The sequence below is a fragment of the Thalassophryne amazonica genome, chromosome 11 (genome assembly GCF_902500255.1).
Source record: "Thalassophryne amazonica chromosome 11, fThaAma1.1, whole genome shotgun sequence".
In the NCBI taxonomy this organism is placed as follows: Eukaryota; Metazoa; Chordata; class Actinopteri; order Batrachoidiformes; family Batrachoididae; genus Thalassophryne; species Thalassophryne amazonica.
In genome coordinates, this window is record NC_047113.1 from 7,965,015 (window position 1) to 7,982,286 (window position 17,272).

The 17,272-nt window shown below is 41.4% G+C and overlaps 1 protein-coding gene and 1 pseudogene across 1 annotated transcript in view; both read right to left on the reverse strand.

The window, feature by feature from the left end:
• Positions 1 to 6,990, reverse strand: part of LOC117520546 — a 42,990-nt pseudogene extending 36,000 nt beyond the window's left edge.
• Positions 6,991 to 12,947: 5,957 nt separating this feature from the next.
• Positions 12,948 to 17,272, reverse strand: part of LOC117520196 (vesicle-associated membrane protein 7) — a 29,222-nt gene continuing 24,897 nt past the window's right edge. The window contains exons 4-6 of the mRNA XM_034181513.1: positions 16,279 to 16,416; positions 16,009 to 16,099; positions 12,948 to 13,105 (exon numbers count right to left, since the gene is read on the reverse strand). Coding sequence (XP_034037404.1) covers positions 13,023 to 13,105; positions 16,009 to 16,099; positions 16,279 to 16,416 — 312 coding nt within the window. The 3' untranslated portion in view covers positions 12,948 to 13,022. The remainder of the gene's footprint in view (positions 13,106 to 16,008; positions 16,100 to 16,278; positions 16,417 to 17,272) is intronic.

A 17,272-nucleotide genomic window follows, 5' to 3' on the forward strand; every position in this document is an offset into this window, starting at 1 on the left:
TTTTCCATCTGTATCAGACGCTCAAAGCGCTTTACACATCAATGCCTCACATTCACTCCGATGTCAGGCTGCTGCCATGCAAGGTGCCCAACTACACACCAGGCGCAACTAGGGCAGGGATGCCCAAGGTCGGTCCTCGAGCTCTACCTTCAGTTGTCTCCCTGTTCCTACACAGCTGAATCCAACGAAAGGCTCATTAAAAGCCTGCTAACGAGTCTTTCGTTGGATTCAGGTGGTGTTGGAACACGGAGACAACTAAAGTACACTGGTACACTGACACGAACAGTTTTTGATTCATGACACATCACGACACAGGTCGTGATGTGTCATGCTGGTGTGTAAACTCGTCTTTAACGGGTGCAGACAGATGCGAGAACGGGCGCCGGTGCATTCTATTGCGCACAGAGAATTTTGAATGTTAAATAAAAAAAAAAAATCTTTCACGCACAAATGTCGTGCTATGTGGCGCAATCTAATGTCCAACACAACGTGCAGCTCGTCAAGTGGAGTAAAGAAGCAGGTGAAAAGAGCGAGTGGTGACATCAGCGGATCGGATCAGAGCGCAGCTCGTCTAAGGATTATAACCAAGAGGTTAATCTGTTATAAACTAAAAATAAATACTTTAACAGCTGCACACAAGAAGGAAAAAACATGCATCTGTTTTATCAAGCCATGACAATGTAAACAAGTCAAATAATTACCTTTTTAGATGCCTCAAAATGCTTTCTGCATGCTTGTTAGCGCACACGTGCAAACGGCTCCACCTGCAGCCTTCTGTGATTCAGGAAGTGATTAGAGCCGTTTTCAACGGCCAATTTGCAGGAAAAAAATGATTAATCCGCCACGAAATAATTATTTTATATACGCAGCGTCCATCACAGGGCGCGTGGCAGCCGGTAGAACAAAGAACAGCATCCAGCTGTGAACACAGCGGGTGGATCGTCACGACACAGGTCGTGCTGTGTGTGAATCAAAAACATGCTTGTGTCAGTGCACCTTAAGAGTGTCAGGAAGGTAGATCTCGAGGACTGAACTTGGGCAGCCCTGAACTAGGGGATTAAGGACCTTGCCCAAGGGCCCTTAGTGATTTTCCGGTTAGGCTGGATTTGAACTAAGGATGTTCTAAATTCAAGCCCAACGCTTAACCACTAGACCATCACCTCCCCAATTCTCGGATAAATTTCAAGCACAATTTATTAACTACACCTGCTTATTCTGCACAGTGAGTCTCAAATACCAGTACCTGTAGACAGTGTTGCCATATTTTCCAATACATAATAAGCAACTACAGCTTCAAAAACAAGCTCAATATTCCTAATATTATTTTGGCCTGTTACAGCCTTAATGTTAACGTTATCACATATTAACTGAAATTATTCAACATTTGGGGAGCAACCTCGCTTTGCCAGTAGAAGCATGGCTATTCCTCACCCAGTGTCACAGATCCTATGCAGCGGTTCTGTACTCTTAAATATTTTGTGTCAAAGTATACATTTGCCTCTCCGGGAACCATCACCTTATTGTGGTGGTGAGGTTTGTGTGCCACTATGAACCTGAGAGCTGTGTTGTCTGGAGCCTTTGTGCTCCTGGTAGGGTCTCCCATAGCAAATTGGTCTCAGGTGAGAGGCCAGACCGAAGAATGGTTCACTTAGACACCATGAGAGAACTAGGCAAAGGAAATGTGACCCAGCCCGGAGGAAACCCGGGGCCCCGTATGGAGCCAGGCCTGGATGGAGGACCCATCAGTGAGCACCTGGTGGCTGGGCTTGCCACGGAGCCCAGTTGGGCACAGCCTGAAAACGCCCTGTGGGCTCACCACCCGCAGAAGGAACCGCTGGTGTCGGGTTGCGCTGTCCCATGGGTGGCAGTGAAAGTCGAGGGCCGAGGCGGACCACACTGGGGCAGCAGGGGTTAGCTCTGGTGGTGTGGAACATCACCTCGCTGTGGAGGAAGAAGCGGAGCTTGTGTGGGAGGTGGAGCGATACCAGTTAGATCTGGTGGGCCTCACCTTCACACACAGCCTTGACTCTGGAACTACTCTACTTGATAGGTGTTGGACCCTTACTCTTCTCTGGAGTTGCCCAGGGTGTGAGGCACTGGGCGGGTGTGGGAATACTCACGAGCCCCCGGCTGAGCGCCGCTACATTGGAATTTACCCCAGTAGATGAGAGGGTCGCCTCCATGCACCTTTGGGTGGCGGAGGAGGGCCTTTAAATTTTATTGATGATTTCACAAGTTTGTGAGTGTGTTTTTCCACAATATTCACTGAAGCAACTGCAGCAAAACTGTGAGTGTACAATTTTCACAATCTGTGAAAGTATCACAGAATTTTTGTATCTGTCACAAGAATTTCATAAGTGTTGACAGAGAAAGAAAAATCTACAAGTTACACTTTTGACACAGGTGTAAGACATTTGTACCATGTTTGCAACAGCAAATGTAGCAAAGCTGAGAATACAGGAATTTCTTGATTGTGAATAGGATCTGTGTACTTGTAATGATCAATGTAAAAATATGTAATGCTGTATTTGTGGGAAAGAAAACAAATCGCTAAATATTCTAAAGCGTGCTACTGGCATGAAATTTTCATAAGATGTCATTACAACCCAAGTAATACACATATACGAGGTCTGTTAGAAAACTATCCGACCTTTTTATTTTTTAAAAAACTATATGGATTTGAATTATGTGCGCTTGCATCAGCCAAGCTTGAACCTTCAAGCGCATGCGTGAGTTTTTTCAGCCTGTCGGTTGCGTCATTCGCCTGTGGGCAGGCTTTGAGTGAGCACTGTCACCCCCTCGTCGGATTTTCATTTTCAGGGAATGGCTGAGCAATTGGAGGCAGCGCTGAATCAAATTTTTTCCAGAAACTGTGAGAGACAGCCAGGTGGAAACTATTCGGAAGATTCAGACGGCTTTCGGTAGGATACTCTGGGTGTCCACAGATTAAGGACCATTACAACCGGATTAAAGACACCCCACAGCGGCGGACGGAGCGCTGCGCTCCGAGCGGCCATCGACAGGCTGAAACGACCAGATCATTTCCAAAGTGAAGGCTGGTGTTGATCCGGGAAGTCGTCTGAGTACCAGAGAAATTGTGGAAGAGGTGTACATCAGCACTTTTGCGGCACATTCCCTGTTACAGGAGATTTTGTAATGAAAGACGTGCGGAGGAATTCGCGCGTCGGGACGGAGCCGCATGGCGCACAACAAAAAGCACGTCCGTGTTGGAAGTCTCACAGGACAAGTTGTGACAATGCCCAGCTGTTACACAATTTCTTGGATACTCACTCAACTGAGAAGCCACCGAAAGCCGTCCGAATCTCCGAATGGTTTCCAACCAAAATTTGATTCAGCGCTGCTCCAATCGCTCAGCCATTTCCCTGACAATGAAAATCCGACGAGGGGGGTGGACCAGTGCTCACTCAAAGCCTGCCCACAGGCGAATGACGCAACCGACAGGCGTGAAAAAACTCACGCAAGCGCGCGAAGGTTCAAGCTTGGCTGATGAAGCGCACATGATTCAAATCCATATAGTTTTTTAAAAAAATAAAAAGGTTGGATAGTTTTCTAACAGACCTCGTATAAAGAAACCAAAACAAATAAGTGCAGAAATTAAAGTTAATAAGGTGAAATGACACAGAAAAAAAAAAGTAAAGCAGTCCTGCCCCTTATAAGTGCAATTCATGATCAGTCCCAAATGATGGCCTATAAATAGTTGTCTTGTTACCAAGGTGTCACACAAGAAACATCACATGATGGGTAAAAGCAAAGAGCTCTCTCAAGATCTTCACAGCCTAATTGCTGTAAAACATACTGACGCCATTAGTTAGAGAAGGATTTCTAAATGAATAGCACTGCACATCACCCCAAAAACACCATCCCAACAGTGAAGGAGATGGAGATATCATGGTGTGAGGCTGTTTTTCAGCATATGGCAATGTCAAACCTCATATCATTGAAGGAAGGATGACTGGAAAAATGTACTGAAACATTCTTGATTAAAAAAAACAAAAAAAAAAAATCTGCTGCCATCTACCAGGATGACAAAGATGAAACAAGGGTGGACATTTCAGCAAGATAATAATCCCAAACACACAGCCAAGGAAACTCATCTGGTTTCAGAGAATGAAAATGTAGCTACTAGAATGGCCCAGCCAATCACCTGACTTTAATCCAACAGAAAATCTATGGAAAGAACTGAAGATCAGAGTTCATAGAAAAAAAAAAAATATATATATATATATATATATATATATATATATATAGTGGTTTTACTGTTGTCTCGGAGGAAGAAGGCCGTGGAATTGCTTCCTGCCTGGTTCTTAACATTTGGTGTCTGCCTGATCTCCCGTGTCTGTGTGGGTTTCCTCCCACAATCAAAAATGCTTATTTAGGGTCTGCTCCTTTCTCTGCCCCAGACCATAAGAGCGTTTTTACAGCTGGAGTCGGTCCCCAGGTGTCAGACTGTGACTGCCCAGTGCCCCTAGTGGCTGGATTGTGTCTAACTGTAATTAGGATGAGTTAAATGCAGAGGACAAATTTAGCTGTATGTACAGTGACAATGAAGTCCCTTCTTCTTCTTCTTCTAATAAAACCTGACTGTTAACCTGGTCTAAAGTAGAGTAGTGATACAAATACATCTGACATAGTATCATATGTACCAATGCTTTAATAAAACTGATTCACATCTAAGTTCAGACAGGATAACTATAAAACCTGGCTTAATTCTTTATGGAGGTTTAGTGAAACACTCCTCGATGTAGTCTCATCATGCAGGTGTGTCTATGTGAGTGGTTTACGGACTATTCATACACACAGACCATTCACAAACAAAAAGCGTATCCATAGACATAAAAAAAGACCATTCACAGACAAAAAAAAAAAAGACTATTCATAGACATATGAAGAACCATTCATTATTTATTAAAACAAAGCACTGTCACAGGTGATGGCCAGGTGATGACTGTGGACTGGTTTATGGCAGGTGATGCAGGGATATTCCATGGTGTCAGCTCCAGCTCCATACTGATTTTTATGTCTAGTGCAACTCTCTTTTTATATGTGACACTTCCTTTAACACAGGTGGATCTCACCCTGTTCAGAGTGCTGCTCTCATTGGACCGACATCTCTGCTATTTTAGCATTGTGGGATAGTTCGCCCACAGATTGAGTTCGCTGGACTACTTTTGCCATCCTGTCAGAGTGCCACTCTCATTGGAGTGACAACACACAGAATGTGTCTCTTCCCAGACAGATCTCTTTCAGTGCAGCTTTTTGTTCTGACTTTAACATGAAGTTAACACCCAAGTCTTTCATCGCCAATCGTAAATGGTCGTCAAAATATTCCAATTGTATCTTTTCAACTCTTCCGCATCAAACTCCATGTGTTAATGTTTACAATGCTCATAAACTTTTAAGTTTCTTAATATTTATTATGGCCACTCTTAAAACTTCAGTTCTCTTTATAATTTTATTAATGGTAAATTTTTAGAATTGATTTACATGAGATATACTCATTATCTCACAGGAATATATCATAATTATCTGGAAACTACTTTTTGCGCAGGAATTCATCAAGCACATCAGCCACGGGCGCGTACTAACACAGAATCCCCAGAAACTCTGGAAAGTTGTTCGGCCATAACGAGAGCGTCCACTTTTAGCTTGTCACATGCTAAGATAGTGGCGCTCGTGAGAGTGTGGTGTAATCTATCAGTAGTATGAGTCGATCATAGAGATTATAAAGCGTAGACGCCGCATCGACCGCTACTGCCTATTGCGACTGACAAGTCGTGGGGCCGCCATCTCAGGCCTGGTTCACACGGTAGGATAATTAGGCCGATATCGGACCTGATCTTCCCCTTCTGACAATCTTAAGGATGCCCTCACAATCGTGATGACGCTAACGATAATCTTATCAGATATTCCTGCCATGTGTGGTGTGTTCAGAGCGCTCTGATCTGCTCGGAAGGACGTCAGGAGCGCTCCGATCGTAAATCGGGGATATTCAACATGGATATCGCAGTGTATGTTGTGTCCTCCGACCACAAACGGACAGCCTGCTGAATGTGACATGTAGCCAATCAGAAAGCGAGGTGACGGATGTACGGAGCGGAAAATAAAATCAAAACAGCTGTTCTGACTTACCAGAAAGTCCGGTGGTCGCGCTGTCTCCACTCCTTTAAAGAACTCCTTTTCTTTTTCTTTTTGTATCGTCCCCCCCGTTTTAAATAGTCCACAAAATATCTCTGTTTGTTTACTCTGAAGTCACGTTTAATCTCAAGAGATTTTGCGAGATTTCCTGTCTGTGCTGGGAATGTTCGTGTGTGAAATCTGTTTGTGTGTGGTGTTATTGTCCTTACCGTGTGGCTGAACACCACACACTGTACGACCAACACTGTAAGATCTATGATTTTTTTTTATCTTCACGTGTGTGGTCTCTCAGGTTTTGGAAACCTAAAGATAATTTTAAAACCCTGTCATGTGAACCAGGCTTTAGACTAGTCATCCGACCCGCTCTACTCATTACTGTTTGACAGGCACAGCACATTTAATCCATTGTAACGCTCTGAATACTACACTGATTTTCATGCGTTTTTTTTTCTGCAAACGGCTTACATGTAGGTATCATACAGGACAAATAGTTTGTCATTTTAATATTCACACTAATTTAACACAGGTGGAATCTCTCAGAAGTATGACTTGACTTCATTCAGTAAATCTGTCTTTGAATAGTCTTTTTTTGTGTCTACGAATGGTCCGGTTACCATGTGAGTTAGAGATGTTGCTGAAAGCCCATCACACACAAGGGTTACCTGCCATCACTGTAAGTCAGTTTGTTGTTCTCAGAGGGAATTTTGGCTAAAATCTGTTCAGTCACTTCCAAGAAGTTACCGACACCACGCGTGCTTGGCCAGGATGGTGGTTCCACGGGCCACCACAGCAAACAGGATTGCCATGGCAACAGCAGGGGGGGGGGTCAGCGATATGTCTGATTGACAATAAAAAAACAAGGTTATAACAGAGAGTCAATGTCACTCATCAGGTAGGAAACACGAGGGACGCATGAGGCGACTGTGACAAAATGCGTTCATGTGTAACAGCCATGAGAAATGAAAACGAAAGCTGAGGCTAGCTGAAAAACAAGCTAACATTAGCTGGCTAGTAACGTAACTGAATACTAAGATCAAAAATAATTTACAGCTGTTAAACCAATACAATCACCATAAAGACATGTAGTACCTCGAAGTGTCCGCGGTGTTCAAAGTAGCTCATACAAAGCAACGTAAAACATCTATAATAAAAATCTCATCAGCGAACAGACCAGCTAATCCTTTTGAGTGACTTCTGCTTCGCAAACAACTGGCAAACCTCCAAACCGGAAAAAACATTCGCTCTCCTGATGGGTAATGTAGTTTCTATTGCAAAGTTTTAACCGTAATAATTAATGTTATCTTGATTGGTGAACTACATTTCGTAATTTCCTGTATTTATACGTCACGCCATGACCATCATGTGACGATGAGTTTTACGTGGGTCATTTTAACCTGGAAGTGGGTTTACAGGATTTCGCGTACAGTCTGGCTGGAACACGTGAAAATGTGTGGTTGCATTAAATCGATATTATAGCATATCAGAGGCAGATCAGAAAGTGAAAAGGAAAAAAAAAAATCTAAGATAAATTTTGAAAGTTGTATGGAAATCAAACAGAGGTTTTTACCTAAAATCCCAAATAAAACTAGTTGCAAAAAGTAGATGGGTGGATCATTGAGTTTGTCCAATGTGTTGTGTAAAAGAGGCAGTTTTATTGCAAAACATGTTGCAACATGTTTGAAGTAACAGAAATTGCAGTATTTGTGCAATCTTTTAAAGGCACATTGTTGCGTTAGTTGATATGCTGAAAACATTATTACCACTACCATCATCATTTGCAGCACTTAAATAAAAGCGAAATTTGAAATGCTTTACAACATTCCAATTGTAGTTTTACAGCCACTGTTCTTTAAAAAAGGCCACTGCTGCAGCCTGTGATGAGGTGAATGGAATCAACTCTGTCTGTGCAGTGGCGGCACCAGGTAATTTTTGTTGGGGGAGCTGGGGTAAAAGTTGGAGGGGCTCCACAAAATGTCTTCGAAATGAACAATATATAGTAAATTGCTTTATAAATACCAAGGTATATGTTTTAGTCACCTGTGCTCCTCTAAAATGTGGTATCAATGCACACACACATCACTTACAATGATTGCATTCATCACTTTGCCCAGTTACACAATATTGAGACACTCTCAGCGCAAAACTGCAGTTGAGATCCACAAATAAGTCAGTCACTATTCACATTATTGGCAGAATTATTACTACTGCAATGTTCTTTTCTGGTTTACCGCAGTCTAGATGGCTAGCATACTGGTACAGTTTTGTTTTACGTTTTTATTCTTTTAATTCATTTATTAGTAATTGGAGTGGGCTGCAGCCTCAACTTTACCTAAATTCTGGGTCTTTTAGTGAAGTTTAGGTCTAGTTGCCGCCGATCACCTTAGTATTTCTCTGTTTTTCTTGTTGTTTAATGCTGGCAATTGACCAGTCCTCCTGTGTGTTCTGAGCTTTCTCAGAATCATTCTTACCCCACAAAGTGAGATCTTGCATGGAATCCCAGACCGAGGGAGATTGAAATCATCTTGTGTTTCTTCCACTTTCTAATAAATCATAACAGTTTGTCTTCTACCAAGCTGCTTGCCTGTTGTCCTGTAGTCATCCCAGCCTTGTGCAGGTCTACAGTTTTACCATGGTGTCCTTAGACAGCTCTTTGGTCTTGGCCATGGTGGACAGGTTGGAGTGTGGTTGATTAAGTGTGTGAACAGGTGTCTTTTATACAGGTAAGTTCAAACAGGTACAAATAATACAGGTAAAGAGTGCAGAATAAGAGGGCTTCTTAAAGAAAAATTAACAGGTCTGTGTGAGCCAGAATTCTTGCTGGTTGGTAGGTGTCAAATACTTATTTGCAGCAGTAACATACAAATAATTTATTTAAAAAATCATACACTGTGATTTCCAGATTTTTTTTTTAGATTATGTCTCTCATAGTGGACATGCACCTAAGATGAAAATTTCAGACCCCTCCATGATTTCTAAGTGGGAGAACTTGCAAAACCGCAGGTGTTCAAATACTTATTTTCCTCACTGTTTATACAGCATTTCATCACATGGATAAATGGTTTTTTTTCAGCTGCAATCACCAAAGCAGTCACGAAAAACATTTTTTCCGGTTTTTGCTAGAGAAGGAAGGACGAGGAGGTGGGAGTCGTGTCAGTAAGTGTTAGCCTACACAGCTAACCAGAGTAGCTCCGTTCTCTTGCCTGCAAAACTGCCTCAACACATTTGTGCTTCTTATCATAAATAAGCCGCAACACATGTCCACTTTCCCACCACATGGTCACCTTTTCTTGGCATTTTCACTTTGTTTGCGTGTAATTTGCAAAAATCCCATTGAAAATGCCATGGTTTGTACCCTGGAAGTAGAGAAATTCTGTCACATGCGTCACTATGTATGGATCCACTATTTAAGGCCTCATAGTCCTGATTCTGTTTTCTCAGATCATTAGTTAAGTTGTAATAACAGTCTACTCCCTAATTGATTTGGTTCTGTTTGTATTATTTTCTAATATTACTTTACAACATTTTTTGTTGGGGGATGTGTGCTTTTGAAATGATTGTAAATTGATGTTGATAGTATGAGGATGATGAACACACAGTAGCTACAATATATGTTATGTATATATTTGGCACGAAATGCTAATAAAAATTAAATTACAAAAAAACAACAACAACAGAAAAAGAACTGAAACAGGCCTGAAGCTGAACTTGTCTGAGATCATAGTGAGGTGATCTTGTGTACCAAGTTTCACTTGGACACACAACGTCTTTGTAAGATATCACATACACATTGATCACAGGAAGGATTCCCCACCTCCTAGCGATGTGTGCTTCTGCGTCGAGTAATCCAGCAAAAATTTTGTGAAGCGTGCATTGAGACCTGTGTTGATGACGTACGTGGTGACTTTCAAAGACTTGCAAGCTGGCCGTGCCAGATGACTGATTCAGGAAATTGTTTGCAGGTTAAGCGTACGATTTTAAGTACAAGAGGCAGCAAAATGCAATGGACCCCCACCCCCCTCACATTTGTGGACTTGGGACGGGTTTGGTTTGCTATGTATTCAAGTCTCTTTTCTTTTTTTTTTTTTGGCAATAGAACTAGAAAGAAAAAGGATATTTTCCCCTGTCTGGGAACATTTTGATCTCTCCTAATGAAGTATGCACATAGTGAAGTAGAGCAGAGAAGGATTTTCTTTCACTAAAACAGATCAAATCTAAGGTTGCATCTCAGATGTACCTTCTGGCAATTTGTAGCTGAACTTTCAGGTCTTCTTTTTAAGAAAATTCTTTTCATCATGAAGCTGTAAAACTGGTGATACAAAAGCAAAATTTGCACTGTGCACAATTTCTACAATCACAGCCACATAAGCCTAGAACTTCTTCTGGGTTGTCTGGGTGTCTTGGTGGCTTTCCTCACTCTTCTCCTTCTTACACAGTCACTCAGTTTTGAGAACTGTCTACTCCATGCAGATTTACCATAGAGTATCATACTCTTTATTTTCTTCATAATTGATGTAAATAAAGTCCAAGACATATTCAGTGGCAGCCTCGTCCACAACCACCACAAAAGACTCCAAGCTGTCACTGATGTTAAAGGGTCAACACACTGTATTAAGAACAGGAGTATGTAAACCTTTGGTCAGGGTAATTTGGGTAGTTTCTGTTGTCATTATGATTTAAAAAGAGTAAACACAGTTGTTTGACAATAAATGGCTTCACCCAACCACTAACCATAAGTGGAAAAAAGTTTTTGTTACACAAAGTTCTTGTGTAAAACAAATGTTCTGTCAGGGTATGTAAACTTTTGAACACAACTGTAGATTGTAACATTCTGCTTTTTGACAACTATATAGTATGCAAGTACACATACAACATATAACATGTAACCAATGGCTCACAGTTTTTAGAACATGCACAAAACTCTAGTGTTCAAAATAATAGTAGTGCTATGTGACTAAAAAGATTAATCCAGGTTTTGAGTATATTTCTTATTGTTACATGGAAAACAAGGTACCAGTAGATTCAGTAGATTCTCACAAATCCACAAGACCAAGCATCATGATATGCACACTCTTAAGCTATGAAACTGGACTATTAGTAAAAAACAAAAAGTAGAAAAGGGGGTGTTCACAATAATAGTAGCATCTGCTGTTGATGCTACAAACTGCTTTTTTAGCAATCCTGTGAATCACTAAACTAGTATTTAGTTGTATAACCACAGTTTTCATGATTTCTTCACATCTGCGAGGCATTAATTGTGTTGGTTTGGAACCAAGATTTGCTCGTTTACTAGTGTGCTTGGGGTCATTGTCTTGTGAAACGCCCATTTCAAGGGCATGTCCTCTTCAGCATAAGGCAACATGACCTCTTCAAGTATTTTTGACATATCCAAAATGATCCATGATACCTGGTATGTGATATATAGGCCCAACACCATAGTAGGAGAAACATGCCCATATCATGATGCTTGCACCACCATGCTTCACTGTCTTCACTGTGAACTGTGGCTTGAATTCAGAGTTTGGGGGTCGTCTCACAAACTGTCTGTGGCCCTTGGACCCAAAAAGAACAATTTTACTCTCATCAGTCCACAAAATATTCCTCCATTTCTCTTTAGGCCAGTGACGTGTTCTTTGGCAAATTGTAACCTCTTCTGCACGTCTTTTATTTAAAAGAGGGACTTTGCGGGGGATTCTTGCAAATAAATTAGCTTCACACAGGCGTCTTCTAACTGTCACAGCACTTACAGGTAACTCCAGACTGTCTTTGATCATCCTGGAGCTGATCAATGGGTGAGCCTTTGCCATTCTGGTTATTCCTCTATCCATTTTGATGGCTGTTTTCCATTTTCTTCCACGCGTCTTTTTTTTGTTGTCCATTTTAAAGCATTGGAGATCATTGTAGAGGAATAGCCTATAATTTTTTGCACCTGCGTGTAAGTTTTCCCCTCTCCAATCAACTTTTTAATCAAACTACGCTGTTCTTCTGAACAATGTCTTGAACATCCCATTTTCCTCAGGCTTTCAAAGTTGGGCTTCATCTTTTAATAGGGGACACCTGATTCACACCTGTTTGTTCCACAAAATTGACGAACTCACTGACTGAATGCCACACTACTATTATTGTGAACACCCCCTTTTCTACTTTTTTTTTACTAATAGCCCAATTCATAGCCTTAAGAGTGTGTATATCATGAATGCTTGGTCTTGATGGATTTGTGAGAATCTACTGGTACCTTGTTTCCCATGTAACAATAAGAAATATACTCAAAACCTGGATTAATCTTTTTAGTCACATAGCACTACTATTATTCTGAACACGACTGTACATCAGAACACAAATGTTCTGCTATCGGGTCTGAGAGACGTTTGTTCTGTAGACACATACCGAACAGTTCAATGTTGACCTGATTCCTGTCAAACTGTCTGGGAAGGTTTGTTCGATTTGGTTACGCACACAGTCACCATGTATTTGTGAATATTGAAAAACATTAATGAATTTATGGTGATCATGCTTAATGAGAGGTTTTCTAGTGTGAGTTCATTAAAGTTAAAGCACAACAAACTGTGAAACTGAGTGATCATGCACATAACCAATTTGAGCAAACCCGCATGATGACCATGTGCACGACTACTTCTGCCTGGTCACCTGTCCAGAACTACAAAATGCAGCCAATCAGTTTCCTGTAGAATTGTATCTGTCCATCCGAAACCCGGATATCAGAGAATAACCAGAAAACTGTCATCTCTGGTTGGTGGAAGCACGTGTTCTACCCTCTAGTTACATCTCAGTAAAAAAAAAAAGTTAAGGTTTAAAATGATGTAGAACAGAAATCAAACAACCTGTGCAAAACTACCATAGACAAAGTATTAATTTAAACTTACTGAATCAACCAGATTTTCTGTTTTGTCAATCAGCAGCTCCAGCTTCTCTCCTCTCTGTGCAACCAAGTCTGCAAGAAAAAAAAAGACACCACAAATAATGAAAGCCACACCAACCTGTTGCTGAAAACAGACTGACATGAGACACTATCACTCTGCTGCAACAAAAATTTGAGATATTTTAAACAGTGAGATGTGTGTATCTCACACACACACACACACACACTCACACATAAGGAACTCTAAGACATAGGGACCCGCTGCCAGTGAGAAGAAACAAAACAGAGCTGTTATTCTAAAAACAGTTTTTTAAATGTTTTGAATGCAGTAAATTTGATATCTTTTGTCCAGCCTTGATTTTGTGTCAGGATGCCATCACAACTAACCCTGCCTTTTGGCAGCCCATTTGATGCAAATCTATCATCGCGACAGAGAACTTTAATCCCTGGAGTAATAAGTAAAAGATTTCAAAGACTCTAAAAAGAAAACTAGTGAGAGATGTGTCTAAAGACCCCAGAACAACAGTCAAGACACTAGTGAATGACTTAGCCAAGTTGGAAAGTGTAGTCCCAGAGAAGATAATCACTGGAGCCCTCGACAGGAATGGACTGTGAGGTTGCAGACCAAGAAAAACTCCACTTCTGCAGAAGAGACACCTTTACGCCAGACTGAAGTATGCTAAGGACAACCTGCACAAAGATTATGCATACTAGAACCATGTCCTTTGGTCAGATGAGACAAAACTAGAGCTCTTTGGCCAGAGAGGTGTTGCTTATGTTTGGAGAAAAAGGGAGAATCATATAACCCAAAGAAATCTCCATAGTGAAATACGGCGGTGGGAGTATTATGCTGTGGGGATGCTTCAGTGCATCTGGAACTGGGAAGCTCCTCAAAGTGGAAGAAATCATGAAGAAAGAAGGATGTGTGAAGATTTTGAAAGAAAACCTCAAGCAGTCAACAGCAACACTGGGTCTGGGTTGTCACTTTGTCTACCAGCACGACAACGACCAAAAACATACATCGCTCCTGCCTTCCTTCAGAAAACCACAGTGAATGTTACTGACTAGCCTGCACTAAAGCCTGACTTGAATCCCATTGAAATTCTGTGGTGTGAACTGAAGATCAAGGTCCATGCCAGAAGAAATCTGGAAGAGCTTGAGATATTCACCAAAGGAGGACAATCTGGGATTCCTCAAAAGTCATGTCTAAGAGTTGATGAAAACTACAACAAATGACTGCAGGCAGTTATCCAGCAAAAAGTACACACAATAGCATCTTGGGGGCTAATACGTTTGACCGTGGTAATTTTTGATTTTTGTGGTGATAAGTAAAATAGTTTAAGCATCAAAAATAAAACGAGGATGTTTAGAAATGCTGCGTTGAAAATTCCTTGCTGTTAAAAAAAGCACTTGGGAAAAAATAAAATGTTGTATTTTGTCCTCATCTGTAAGGAATCCAACCAACCCCACTGTGCTTTTGCTGAAGACAGGTTCACATTGCATGGTGTTAGTGAAGCAGTTATAGTTAGCCAACTTGATTAGCATCTGCTATTGTGCGCAATGCTTACCCACGAATGTAGTGCATGCAAACCTCATGACTACTTAATAACCTCCATCAGGCACCTTTAACTAAACGTGCCCTGACACTTGTACGACTTTGATCCGTGCACTTGCATGCACTCTGCCATGCAAGAGAGTAAACTCACTTCAAACTCGTAAATTGTGCGCGGCTTCTTCAAAATCTCCATCGCGCATTAATCACGTCAACATCACGTGAACACTGCACAAACAATTCAAAAACACTGCATGTGTGTGATTACATCAGCGCACTACATCACAGCGCAGCTCGTCTGAACGATTATGAGATGTTAAATATATCATAAACATACTTTTACAGCTACTTATAAGAAGGAATGAACATCCAACTGTTTTACCAAGCTATTACATTACAAATAATTACCTTTTAGATGTTCCAATACGTTCTCTACCTCATTAATAAGCACACAAGAGAGAAAGAGGGAAAAACGTGGCAGATGAAACGGTCCTCTGTGATTCTGGAAGTGACTAGAGGCGTTTTCAACAGCCAACTCAGAGAAAATGGTTAATCCGCTATGAAATAATTATTTTATATATGCAGTGTCCAGCAGCACAAAGCGCAGCCTCCACTGGAACAAAGCACGGCATCCGGCTGGGAACACAACGGGTGGGATCATCACGACGAAGTGAGTACAAGTGCACGGATTAAAGTCGTGCAAGTGTCAGGGCGCCTTAACACGGTGACCTGACACTTAAGGCCCACTTACACGAGCATGCCTTTGATTCACACAACAGCACGACCTGTGTCGTGCTGGAGAGTAAACTCGTCTGTAACAGGTGCAGACAGGACGCGAGAGGGGCGCCGGTGCGTGCTATTGCGCACAGAGAATTTTGAAATGTTCAAAAAAATCTTTCACGCACAAATGCTGTACTATGTGGCACGATTTAATCTCCAATACGACGTTCAGCTCGTTAAGTGGAGTAAAGAAAAAGTGAAGAGAGCGAGTGGTGACGTCAGTGGAGCGCAGCTTGTCTGAATGATTACGAGAAGTTAAATCTGTTACAAACATACTTTAACAGCTGCACACAAGCCATGATAATGTAAACATGACAAATAATTACCTTTTTATACGGCTCAAAATGCTTTCTGCAGGTAGGTAGGTGAGCGTGTGCACTAACTGCAGCCTCCTCTGTGATTCAGGATGCGATTAGAGCCGTTTTCAATAGCCAATTTACAGAAAAAAGTGATTAATTGGCCACGAAATAATTATTTTCTATACGCAGCGTCCAGCGTAGAGCACACGGCAGCTGGTGGATCAAAGAACGGCGACCAGCTGTGTACACAGCGGGTGGGATCATCACGACGACGTTCGTGCTATTGCGTGAGTCACAGGTATGCTCGTGTCAGGTATGCGCGTGAAAACTGCTGAGAAGCTCACCAATGTTGCGGACCATAATGCCCTTTAAGTCATCCACCTGCATCTGAGTCTCGGTGAGACGATCTAACCCCCGCGGGTCTGAGTGGTGTTTCTACACGGAGAAAACATGACAAACAGAAGGAAATCAAGGAGAGGTGTTCGTGTCAGTTTAAAATGCGTGATAATTTTTTTTCAATCTACATTTATGATTAAGACTCCTGAATTTAGTAATCGTGTGAAACCCATCATGAGGATACATTGCTCAAAAGCTCTGGATTTGGTCATACTCACCATCTGGGCTGACAGTGTTGAGGAGAACTCGCTGTTCATGGCGTAAGGCAGGGCTGTTTGTGCTCGGGACCCGTATGTTGTCTGAAAGCGTTTTTTGATCTCATTGAGGAAGTTGAATGCACGTGACCTCTCAAAGTCCTTTAGTTTAACAGAATTAAAGAAATGTCAACACTTACAGACATACTATATACAGAACACATGCACATTTCTGTTTGGTACACTGGATCTCAAAAGCCCTGGCAGAGGCGATTTCTCTAAGACTGCAAGGGAAGCTCAGCTTCCCCTAAAATGTTAAAAAATTTAAGTGGTCAAATATGTACAGTTTAACATTTCATTGACTACAAACACGTTACTTAGAATACGTTCATCTTGAAGATGAGTTTGTTCAGAATCAGATACTTATCACAAACTGACTATTTTCTTAACTTCTTATAGATCTTTTTTTCTTAAACGCTCCGTGGACAGTGCATCTGCCCATAGAAGCCGGGCGTCCGTTGACTTCAATGGGACTGCCTGGAAAGGTTTTTTTTCATTGCCTCGAAACTCGATGCTCATTGGATAAAGCCACAATTTTGTCCCGCCCTCAGACGCCCAGCATCTCTGGGGTAAATGGAGCTGTGGGTATGCCTGGACACCAGACTTCCGAACAATGATTGGACGATCAGTCGAAAGGCTGAATCCTGTTTTGATTGACAGCTATTTTGAGATATAGGCAAGTGAGAATTCATTTGCACATTTTTGTGTATTTATGCATTTTAAATTTATGCTAAAATGTTTTGCATGAGCTATAAATCAGTCTGTTTTAAAGGTGTACAGTAGTGTTCAGAATAATAGTAGTGCTATGTGACTAAAAAGATTAATCCAGGTTTTGAGTATATTTCTTATTGTTACATGGGAAACAAGGTACCAGTAGATTCAGTAGATTCTCACAAATCCAACAAGACAAAGCATTCATGATATGCACACTCTTAAGGCTATGAAATTGGGCTATTAA